The 12,957-nt window shown below is 31.4% G+C and overlaps 1 protein-coding gene across 2 annotated transcripts in view; it reads right to left on the bottom strand.

Moving 5' to 3' along the window:
* The window catches only part of ACAP2 (ArfGAP with coiled-coil, ankyrin repeat and PH domains 2), a 164,196-nt gene that overhangs the window by 26,045 nt on the left and 125,194 nt on the right, over positions 1–12,957 (bottom strand). Inside the window, exons 10-14 of one of the 2 annotated variants that reach the window (XM_060010911.1) lie at positions 10,999–11,111; positions 6,281–6,301; positions 3,182–3,233; positions 1,810–1,910; positions 1,100–1,205 (exon numbers count right to left, since the gene is read on the bottom strand). In XM_060010911.1, the coding sequence (XP_059866894.1) occupies positions 1,100–1,205; positions 1,810–1,910; positions 3,182–3,233; positions 6,281–6,301; positions 10,999–11,111 (393 nt within the window). The remainder of the gene's footprint in view (positions 1–1,099; positions 1,206–1,809; positions 1,911–3,181; positions 3,234–6,280; positions 6,302–10,998; positions 11,112–12,957) is intronic. The other variant, XM_060010912.1, reaches the window with a different exon arrangement.

The following is a 12,957-nucleotide window of genomic DNA, read 5'->3' as shown; positions in this document are numbered from 1 at the left end:
TGTCTATACACAGAAATCATTTAGAAAGCTTTTAAAAATATTGATGCCTGGGTCCCAACTCCATTCAATTGTTCTGGGGTGGGACCTAAGCACTGGGATTTTTTAAAGCTTCTTGTGCTATCCTAATGTGCAGTCAAGATTAAGAACCACAACTCTAACACTGCATATATGAAAAAAGAACAAGTTTATATGTACAAACATTCAGCAAACAAAAAGGATCTCTTGGAAATTAAATATGTGCTAGCAGAACTGAAATATTCAATAGAAGGTTTGGAAGACTAACTGATAAAATCTCCCAGAATACAGAACAAAAAACACAAAAAATAAGAAAATCATAAGACCAGTCCAGAAATTCCAGAAAAAGAAAACAAAGAAATTGGAGAGGAGGAATACTAAAGACTGGTAACAAGAAAGACTCCAACAACAACTCTGGAAACAAGAAAAACACTGCCATTAAAATTTTTAAGAATAATCATTTCCAACCTAAAAATTCCACACTCAACCAAACTATCAAACAAATGTGAGGATAGAATACAGACATTTTCAGACATGTACAGAGATTCACAAATGTCACATTTTCAGGAAGCTAGTGGGGGGAAGTGGTGAGTTCCATTTCTTAAGACTCACTCATGGCCTTGCTCAAAGGAGTTTGTAAACTCACTGGGTAGCTAAAGCCAGACTACAACCCAAGACTCTATATTTAGTTTATCTTCTCCAGGGAGATTTCCACTAAAATATGAGCTTTCCTTTTTTGCTTTTCACCCAGTTTTAATTTTAAATACCTTTCACATTCACTGTTTTATTAGAATAATAAAATATTTGGGGAAAAATACTTGCATCAGAATACCTGGGACACATATTGAAATAATGGATTAAACATAAATATATATATTAAATATATATTAAACATATATATAAAATGATAAGTAAAGAGAAATAAGCAAGAGAATTGAATCTACAATTTAAAAATAAAACCCATTTCAATTACAAAAAAAATTATCCTCCATAAAAAAGAAAGTTTTAATAATCATGCAATGTTGCGACTAAAATTAGAAACTTTGTTAATGTATCACTTGGTATTACAATATGGTTTACTAACCTCCGATTCATCACCCTTCTCTCTATAAGCAGTAGCAATACTGGTCTGAACAGCCTTAATCCATGCCTGGCGCAGCTTTTCAGAATCTGCCTGAAGCATACAACTTCTAAAAGGAAATAACATTGTTTTCTCAGATACTAAATTAAACCAAAAAATAAGAAGGTTTACTTTTTTGTCCACTTTGTTATTTAATAATTTTCTAACAAAAACTAATTTCTGTTGAAAGGTTTTATTTCACCTATCTTTACGACAGGGTATGTTCATAAAGAAATCAAGGAACCAATGAAATAAATTACCTACTGAAAACAAATCACCCTTTCCTGTATATTAAAAAAAAAAAAAAACTTTAAATTTGCCACATAAAATAACATTAATTTTTTCCATTGGGTAGATATATGAAATGATAGTTATCAAAGAAATTTATCTGATATATGACTTCAGTTCATTACCATGACAGTTAATATGTTTTCACATGGCCACATCAATCATCTTTATAGAATTTAAAGAATACAATACTGGGTAGAAGTTACATAAATATCTGACTTAATACGTGTAACCATTAATTATTAAAATTTACTTTTAGAGCACTTTTTTCCTCTTTAGCTCATATAATCACAACTGCAACACAGATCTCTCTGTATTCTGGAAAATTCTTTAAGACAAGCTATGGAAACATAAAAGCAACTCTCAAATTCTTTAGAACCACTCACTTTGTTGGAGAGACCACCTCAAAGCAGAATCGTCGTTCTATGTCCTCACAATGTTTCACTGTACAGAGCCTTAGATCTTCTACCACCACAGTGGGATTATCCTACAATAAGGAAACAAAACTCCTATATTTATCAACCTAGGTTTTAAATACCAACTACCAATGAAAACATACTTAAAAACAGTACTTGGAATAAATGGTCTAATTTTAAAGGTTTATATTTTATCTTATTTTAGATTAGAAATAGGAGTTATCAACATAGATATAACTAATAAAGGTAATCCTGCCCTGTTAATAATTTTATCTGCCTCATAAAACTGCTGTATAAGAATTAAATGAAATAGTTTATATAAACTTAGTCCAACACTTGGTAGTTAATTAGCAAGTGCTCAATAAATGTTAGCTTTCTGTTCATTTTCTTCTATTTTCTTTCATATCGATTTCTCTCTTGATCCTTACTCACATATAATAAAAGCTACTTTCCTCCAAAACAAGAAGCCTTTCATGAGTCAAGTTTAAATAACTGAAAGAAAAATAAGAAGCCTATACGTGCTTCTTAAAATACCTAAGAAAATGAGAAATTTTAAATCATTTTTTAGTACTTAATAAAAAAATAAACTCAAAACCAAGCTTATCAGAGTAGAAATAACCATGGACTAATTAGTTAGAATAAAGAACTTCTATGGAATAAACCTGCTACCATAGAATAGCAAGTAAAATTTCACATTGTGTCATCTCAAGAGTAAAGTGGATATTTGAAATTTACAGGTGAATACATCATTCATAAAGACTAACTAGGTAAAAATCAAGTCATCAATTAACTAATAGTTCTTTTTCTCTAATTATCTTTAACATTCTCAAGTCACATATAATCTCATTATGCCTTTCCATTAAATAAAAATACCTTACTCTTAAAATCAGGTTCAGGAAAACAAACATGTAAAAACAATGTTAACAAATTTAAAAGTTTCTATTTAAATTAATTCAAGCTTACACTTTAATGTAATTATTAACCTTTCTCCATTACCACTTTTGGCCCTAAGGTGATATTTCTTAAAAGGCACCCTTTCCTTCAGCATCAAAACAGTACTAGGGAATTCCTGTCTCACAGCTGGACAAAGAAACGTGAAGGAATAAAAGTAATAATCCTGGGACACAGAAAAATCCATCTCAAAGCTAGGAACTAAGAATTCAGGACACAATGTTGACACTTTCCACTTCTGAGTCCTCTTATACATACACAAACATAAAACTAATAAACAGTAATCTTGCACACATGCATATTTATGGACTTCAATGCTTTACCAAAAGGAACAGTTAAAAAACTTAAACTGGGGACTCAATGGGTTTTCACTAATTAACAAAACACCTACCTTAAACTTTTTCTGGTAAACCAACTGATTATTCTGTATTGAAAACCAGCGTCTAAATAGATACAAAATAGATTACGTTTTCACAAACATAATTTATTTCAGTTGTTGTTAGAAAAGAAATATTGAGGAAAGCACTAGAAAATCAGTTTATGGTAATTATGTTTTTAGAAGTGCATTGTTTTGTTTTGCTTTATATAAACTGATGTCAATGAGATAGATAACTACTGAAAGTAAAAAAAACAATTTCAGGCAATTTTAAAACCACAGATTAGGAAAATAAAATTACTATATTTTGATTCATTTTTATGTCAGAAATTTATATCCTAACAAAAGTTGTCATCCTTTATGTCATTACCAAATAATAATTGTTTTAAAATAAAAATTTAGCTTTTTGAGCTTCCTCAAAAATAACTAAATCTTTCCCCCCAAATAATTTGCTTTTGTTATAAAGTAGAAGTAAAATTATATTATAAATAAGACTTCATTTGTATACAATAAAAGACTGAAATAAATGGTGCTTTGTTTTCAACCTTTCTGAAGCTAATTCAGCATTTGATTTGTTAAGCAAAACAGAAAATTGTATCATCCTTTTAGAACTGACATCACAGGAGATAGGTGCCAATTCACTTGGGCTTACTTTCATGTAAAATACTTCTAAGCAGAATAATCAAAGTTATGACTAAAAATGAGTCACCCAACTATTGTTCTGCTCATTACTATACATTAATTGGCAAACACTTTACTTGCAATCTTCTTTAGAAGAAAAAACTAAGCTACGTATGGCATATTTACTAATTCTAATTTATTAAAACAGTAAAAGGACCTAAAGACTTACAAAAAAAAAATCACAGCCAAAAGCCATTCATAAAAGGAAGCAAAAACTCTCATCAAGCATGAAAGGTAAAACAATATTTGAGTCATTATTTTAAAATTAGTTTCATGTGAGATGATTTCTATCATAAACATTAGTTATTAATCTATTAGCAGATAGAGATTCTACCTTTTCATTGATTCTAATACAAAGCACTAAAAATTGTATTTAGACATATTTAGAATTTCTATTTTAAAAAATTAAGTTAATTCTCCAAAGCTGAGAAAATGATTAGATGCTTTTCTATTTTTAAGCTAGACAGATTGTTAGGTTTTCTTGCTATTTAAAAAGGTATCACCGTTACCATTAAAATAGAGACTGTTAAATAAGCATCTAGATAAAACCAAGTGGGTTGCCTCTAAATGCAAATCATCAAGAGGTGAGCTAGAAAAGGAAGAACTTCTGGGTCTCTTTGCTTTGGAACACATGGTTGGTTAGAAATGTTAAAGGAAATACCTCCAAACAAACAAAATGGTGCAGCCCTGCCACATGGGATGACATGCAATGGAAACAATCTCTGATATTGATTAAAGTGTTTTTTAAAAAAATCATTTGAAGTAGCGTAAACCATATTAATAAAAATTCTTATATTTTATATATAGTAATCATATTATATAATTTGATGAAAAACTACAATGAATTTTATTGCACAATGGAAAAACATCCATGTAAACTTTTCATGCTTCTGAGGTCTTCAAAAAATAAATTTCTTTTGACCTGCTGAATCTTAGAATAGCCTCTAAACATAAATAACAAAATACTAGATAAAAACTTAATTTTTTTTTTGTTAGAGACAATTTCCTCTGATTATTAACTTTATAGATCATTTGTATTTCTGAAACTCAGTTCCCCTACCATCTATCTGCTTCTGGGTAACTTTCTCACATCATTAGTTTTTGTATACACTACAAATTCATCTTAATTTGACATCTCCTAAGGAAAAACAACCCCACATATATCCTAGGTAGAAAAATACTTTAATTACTAAGATCAGTATGTCTTATGATACTATCTCCCCTCCTCTGCCATTAAAAAAGGAAAAAAGAGTTAACTTTACTCATTTACACTGATGAAGACCTTAATCAGGTAAGTAAAATAAAATATAATTTTAAATTGCTCCTGTAGGATAATCCTAGTTATTATTAACAATTTTAATAAAAGGAAAAATGAGACAGTTCATAGTCTATGCGATATGCAAAGATATTTAATATTTTTCAAGTTCATGCTACCTGTAATTTGAAGATTCTTTAAAAGGTAATTAAATAATAAAAAAGACAAATGTTGGAAAGCATTGTGCTGACAACTACACTATATTCTGCAAGATTCACAAACTGACCACAAAGCCAAAATATAAAAGTTTTTAAAAAGGAAAATTTCTTGGTTTTAAGAAAACTAAGACACCACTTTATATCTATCTCAAACTGAGATAACATAATAAAGATTTTAGACCAAAATATTACATTCATAAACAAATATTATTAATTTTTAAATACCAATGAGAGCCATAGGATGACAGAATTTTGGTGGGGAGGGAATACATTAAAAAAGAAATCAAGTATCTTTTACAATTTTTGAGCACTAGTCCCAGAACTCAAAATCAAGAACATGGGTAAAAGTCAGACTTCTAAATCTGTAGAAGCTTTATCACTAAAACTATACAGACGATGGATTCATGCACACATCTGGCACAGAGGTGCCAAAAAGGTGAACATTTAACAAAATTAAAAGCCTGAACATGTATATGTTCCTTTATCTAAAATTCAATTTAGTTTTTCACAAGGAAAAAGACCAAAATGGTAAAACAAACAAAAGCTAGGAACTGACAATGTTTCCTTTAAACATAATTAATAAAGTGATTACCAAAGGGGCTAATTCCTAATTACTGTTTAAAAAATTTAAGAAGCATTTACTAGCTTATTTCCCTTAAAAAATACAGACACACATATATATATATAAAGGTATTCGTATTACTCAATCTATATCTTCTTTGGATAACTATATACATATCAAATGTTCTTTTCCAGATTAAAACAAATTGAGGAGATAAGCAATGAAAAGGTATAATTCCATTCCTCAAATAAGAATTACACTTTCTTCCCAATTTAAAACATGAGACTTTATATCCATTGCAAGTAATCCAATTGAAATGCAGGTTAATTATGAGCTTTCTCGTGCCAAAGAGGAAACTGGAGTAAGGTAGGGGTGGGGGGAAGGAAGCCATTTGGTACCTGATATGATCGGGCTTTTTCCTGTCATGTGAAAAAATGGGGCAGGATTAAAACATAAGGGAAAGGTGGTAAAAGAATGAAAACGCAAATGTGCAAAATAAGCAAAAGACTAGCATGATATGAAAATAAAGCAAGAATTAAAGGAACCAGCTTAAGCTCATAACCTAACAAAAGAGTCAAAAGTATCTGTGGTATTTTGCTCACATATTACACATACATGCATTTATACAGTTAATTCCAATTCTTAGGGATCTGAAATGCTAATATTTCAGAAATATTCAAAATTTTCTTCAAAGCATTATGGTATAGAAGGTTCTGGTAGGACTTAGCACACTCTGCTATTATTTTCTGCCTCTATGGTCACAGCTGTAAAATATAAATAGTACCTTTCCTCATCTTAAAAATTTAAAGGAAATAATCACTACAGTTTTATATATATATACACCTGAAACAAATGAGAATTTTCCATAAGGAAAAGTTCCTCCCATCTGCTCACCCTCTTTTTGTCAAATGATAGTGGAGACTCTAAGGTCACACATAAGTAGAGTTTATCTTTAATCTATCTATACACTTCTTATTTGTATCTGTACTAGATTAAGATACTATATAATACATTTTATGCTTTCAGCTATATTTTCTAATTCCACAAAGACTGAGCACAGCATGTAATTATTCAACTTCTTTATTCGTTTTAACACCTCACTACTAAATAATGTTAATATTTAATTATTTTCCTTGTTCCTTCATCTTTTCTAAATTTATCATTAAAAGCAAAAGAGATATACAGGTATTAGTAATCCATCTAGCACTGACTTGAGCTTGAAGTAAAGCTGACACACTGAGAAGATGGCCTGGTATGGAAAGACTATTTTGTAGATATCACATCATCAAAAAATGTATACTATAGACATATAAAAATCTTAAGAGACACCAGAAATCTGAAGCCAACCAGAAACAAGCTCAACAATTCACATAAGACATAAAACGTTTCACTCCTTACGCTATTTCAATCATATCACACAAAATACCATCTCTTTGGTTAAATTTCAGATCGTAGAATGATGCTTTCAAGATATACTTAGATTTTATGAAACACAGGGTCAGGTTTTAAAACTACCTGGGAATTCCTAGTCAAATTCACATTTCCCTCAGGAAGATCTTTTTAAAAAGTTCCTTTTGAAAATACTGTATGCTTCTACTCCATAAAACTATAGACAATGGCAAATTTGTCATCATATGATTGGCACCTTATAGTAACTACAAGAAAGTATGTTTCCTAAAACTAATCCACAAACAATTAAAACAAAAACAAACGTAAACAATGGGCAGAAAAAAAATCTACATTTGAACAGTTGAATTCTTGGATTTTTAAAGTTAAGGCACAAATATCACAAATACACAGTCTTTCATTCAGAGGCTCGTAGAATATATTAAATCAAGCTAGATAGAGAACTAACTAGAGAAGCAGGGCAGAGTCTGGAAGTCATATACAGGTAAAGGGAAATTATTTGCACGTACTTCCTAACATTAGACTTTTGGTAACCTCATATAAAAAAATTTAGATACATTCCAAATTTTTAAAATTGAAAAGCAGAAGAGAATTCTAAATAACATTTAATAGATAACTCTTTCTTTCTTCTCCCTTTTATAGCTACTGACCTATAACCTAGAAAATACTTAAGACTTCTGTTGCAAGGTTTTGACTTTTGTTTTTGTTTTTGAAAAGGGATTTGTATAATGTTTATATACTATATTCCTTAGAAGTCTGCCTTTAACTACTGTTGTCATCAAAATATTCTTTAAAGGTGTATGAAAATGAAACTAATTTGCTATGCATAATTTATTCCTAATAATGCAAATGGATTAGGAAGGTTTTAAAAAATATTTTTTAAGCTATTTTTTTGTGGTTATTGAAGTTGTATTTTGTCTTATCAAAATACAGATTGTGGGCTTCCCTGGTGGCGCAGTGGTTGAGAGTCCGCCTGCTGATGCAGGGGACACGGGTTCGTGCCCTGGTCTGGGAAGATCCCACATGCCGTGGAGCGGCTGGGCCCGTGAGCCATGGCCGCTGAGCCTGCACATCCGGAGCCTGTGCTCCGCAACGGGAGAGGCCACAACAGTGAGAGGCCCGCGTACCGCAAAAAAATAAAAAATAAAAATTCAGATTGTTTGGAATTTCCATAGCAAGTTTTTTCTTTTTTTCTTTTTTTGACATTTCCTTTATGTTTTATTTTTTTTGGCCTCGTGTAATGTGGTATCTTAGTTCCCCGACCAGGGATCGAACCCGCCCGCCCCTGCACTGGAAGCACGGAGTCTTAATTCTGGGTTGATCCACTGTCGTCTGACCTTGGTCGTCTCTTGACTATCTGCCATAGCAAGTTTTTTAAAGAGCCAGGTTTTGAGCCTCAATTTTGTCACAAACCAGCTGTGTGACCCTGAATGAGCAACCATCTCCCTGCACTTCCATTTCTTTACTAAAAATTAGGGTGTTAACTACAATCTATGATTCTAATCAATAACTGTCATCCTATCACACAGAAATGGCGTCTCCTTTAAAAAGTGGCTTCATTTCCAAAGTTATTGTCTTCCTTACTTGGCAAATGATAGGTAACATATCTACAATTGAGAATTTTATAGTTATTCCGTACTTGATTTTAGTTATGTTTTAATGTCTATGCCAATTAATAAAATTCATGAAACATATAATAAAAAACCAAAAGGTCCATGCTTAAGTCAATTAATGTTCTTCCGTTGTCCTAAATGGGAATGCGATTTTCCACTAACACTTACTGTGCTTCATTTTGAAGTCTGAGAGCATTTCTGATTGGAGTAGTCCATGGAAGTTCATTTCATTTCTTCTTAACATAATGGTACAGTTTCTACGGATTTACTGTATTTTCACTGTGTTAAACTTTAAGGAGGTTGTTTTGAAATCTGAAGGTTAAAATTCAATTCTAACATTACCTCATGAAACCATACTAGTTGAAAAATCTTTATTATAAAAATTTGACAACCACACGATTTTAATTTCCTACTCTGGCTATGCAAATTTGCCAGGAAACCCTTCAAAGATTATTGGCTTAATACAGAATTTTAATTTTTGTTTTTTACTTTATAATACTTAAAACATTATTTCTTAACCAGACCATCTAGTTGATCCATCTATATTCATGTATTATTTTTAAAGTTCTACATAACTCGGCCTTCCCTGGTGGTGCAGTGGTTGAGAGTCCGCCTGCCGATGCAGGGGACACGGGTTCGTGCCCCAGTCCAGGAAGATCCCACATGCCACGGAGCGGCTAGGCCCGTGAGCCATGGCCGCTGAGCCTGCGCGTCCGGAGCCTGTGCTCCGCAACGGGAGAGGCCACAACAGTGAGAGACCCACGTACCGCAAAAAAAAAAAAAAACAAGTTCTACATAACTCAAAGAGACTTAATATCAAAAATAATCATTATTCTTTCCAGTTTATATTCACTCTCAAGTAAAGGAAAATTATTTCAAATACAACACACCATGTACCATTCAAACATCTGACAATATCGAATGCTATGGAAATACTCAATGTATCACTGACATTTGAAAATATCAATAAATGTTTTTTCTATAACCTCATCACCAAGGACTCAAAATTAGTGCACAAGGAATCCATTTCAATGTACTGAATATCCAAGCATAATCATTTCCAGTTAAATTAACAAAAATGTATACTAAATTAAACTTACCAAGAAAATTCTATTTATTTTGCTACTGTCCATTTTTTTAAAAAGAAAACAATCTATCATTAAGTGAATTCATATCTGTTCAAGCAGCAAATAATATACATTCAACCAATAATATAATAGTGTATCAATTAACCAGAACCCAATACTATTTTCAATTATTACAAAACTGTTCTAACTACTCTTTTTTTTTTTTGCAAGAAGGGAGGCATCCTTGAATAAAAGGCTAATCACTGCTATTCAGAAGAATGATCCTGAGACAATACAATCTTTTTTTTTTTGCTTTAATGTCTGAAATTATTCCACTTTATTAATACATAAGAAAATATTTTACACATTCATTCAAAAGACATTTACTGGATCAATATATATAAAAATCAGTTTAGAAAAAAACATTTTAAGTTTTCGGTAGGCATCAAGTTTAGAAAAAAGAAGCACCAGCTGCCATACTCACTTCACACATAAAAACAATTCCATATCCTAAAACTCCTGGTTAAAGTTATTGCAAAGATCCAAAGATCAGAATCACCTCACTTAAAGATTCACAAGCCAAAATTAAGTAAAAATGTACATAAACAGCATATAGGGAGGAATCCAAAGGGAAAAAAAAAGCTCACTTGTCATATTCATCCATTATATTCAAAATATAATTTGCAATCAGATCTATTTGGTAACAAATATGGGAGGAAGCTCACATTTAAAAATTTATTCATTGTAATGATCTAGTCACTACAGACCAAGCAGTATAAAAAGTCTCCTTGTTTCCTGGTTTAAACTTCGCTTAAATTTTAAAATTTAGAATTACTACTGTTACTTTTGACTTGCTTCGTAAGGCCCCTTTCCTAGAAGGGCCTTATCTTATCTTCAATGGACTGGGTTCAGGAAAGTTACTAGGGACTGTGAATTTAGGGAATTATGAAGGAAAGAGTTGCCAAACCAAAGGGAAAGTCAGAAAACTGAGAATATGGAAAGAGCAAGACTAGATTTGAAATATATTACCTGTTCCAAGTTTTGAAGGCATTGCTGGCTCGTTTGAACAGATAACCTTCCATAACAATGCCATTTGCAGCATCTACATTATATTCTAGCTTAGAATCATCACTGGAGAAATCCTAGACAAAATAACACATTAAAAAGTTCATATGATTTTTACTGATTTCCCTAGACAACAAATCTATCCTAGAGAAACAGCTCAAACAGTAAAAAGCTTTGTATTAAGATAGTTATATCAACAATATTCATAAGAAAGCAGGGGAGACCTAAATGTTCAAAAATAGAAGAATGCTTCAATATATTGATGTATTTCAATCCAGTAGACTATTATGCAATAACATAGATGAGTATACAGAATATACATTAAAAGAGAAAAAACAATATAAATTTTATAAATTATACAGCTTGGGTAAATAAATTGTATATACACTGTGATTAAAAGCACAATATGTATACAAATAGACAAAGGGAATAACTCGATATTCTACAGGTGTTATGTTTAAAATGTCTTCATTTAATCCCAATATTTTATGGTTATGTGTCGGCTAACAATTTTTTTTAAAGGAATATGGGTATATTTAATTGGGATTATTTAAATCTACCACTATTTTCTAAATATATTACTATTATGGCAGTTTTAAAAATCTGGTAGAAACAATAACTCCACTGTTTGGGGGTTCAAAAAAGGATTAAAATAAAATTATTTTTGCAAAGGAGAAGCACCACAGTGTGAAGTAAGCATTCCGAGCTCACTTTTTTATGAGGACTATAGAACCACTCATAGGCATTTTCTATCATTCTAATCATTCTAGTTTTCACTTGAATGCAATTCAAACTTTCAATTTTCCTCCAAGGATTCATGAATTTTTGAAATCAGAATTACCATATTTAAAATATTTCCTGGTGAATTTCCAAAGTAATTTCAACAAAACTGCAAGACTGCTGTGATCCCCAAATTGAAAACTCTAAAGATCAGTCTTGAAACTTTCAAAATTATTTCTGGACCAATAATCAAAATTAGAATGCTATCCTATTAGAGAGTAGTAGACTTTCTGTCTTGAGAAAGATTTTGGTAGAGGCTGGATGACCACCTGCCAGAACGCTGGGATGCGGGGGTCCTGCACTGGAGGGGAAACGGAGTGAGAACCACCTAAGGGCTTTCCAAATCTGACTCTAAGACTATGGAAAGAGGAAACAGACTAACTTCAGAATTAAAAACAAACACTGCTGAAATCTCTCAAAATTTAATCATAAAGACATAATAATCCAAAATAATCAAATGAAATAACCTGTAAATAAATTGCTACATTTCTTCCTGCTTTAATACTTTGGGGGAAAAAATCAGGGAAATTTTAATTCCTTCATTTAAAATTTACTTGAAGCTATAATTTATTTAATTATGTAGACAGAATTAAGTCAGCAACAGATGTAATTGAGTTTGGCAACATTCTAAAAATTTCATTTGTAACATCGGCATCTTTGCAATGCATTATAAGTATTTTTTTCTAATTTCAACTATTTTTCTTGAGATAAATTAAGTCTTCAGTATAATTCCTATTAACATCAATTAATATTTTATAGTACTTAAAATGTGATAGATATGATTTTATAATGAAAGCAACCAATAATGTTGAATAAAATATATAATATTAGAATTTAAATACACTGATGAGCTGACAAATTGGAAGGAATACTCAAAGGCAAAAGAATAAGTGAAAATTGGAAGCCACAGGGGTAAGCAGAGCAAGGAAGCCAAGTCTCCCATTAAGGGCGTTTGTCTCATCAGGAGAACTTGAAGCTCTGGTGTGGGGCCCAAGGAATAGAAGGCAAGGCCAAGGCTGGCCAATGAGGGGACTCTAAGAGAAGCTTTCTCTTTTGAAATTGCAAGAAGGACAAGAAGGACCACTATTATCTCTTTGATTTAAGCTTATTTTAAAAGTCCTAGCCAGCAAGATAAACAAAAAG

Source organism: Delphinus delphis, chromosome 4, assembly GCF_949987515.2.
Source record: "Delphinus delphis chromosome 4, mDelDel1.2, whole genome shotgun sequence".
In the NCBI taxonomy this organism is placed as follows: domain Eukaryota; kingdom Metazoa; phylum Chordata; class Mammalia; order Artiodactyla; family Delphinidae; genus Delphinus; species Delphinus delphis.
This window is presented reverse-complemented; position numbering and strand designations above follow the sequence as displayed.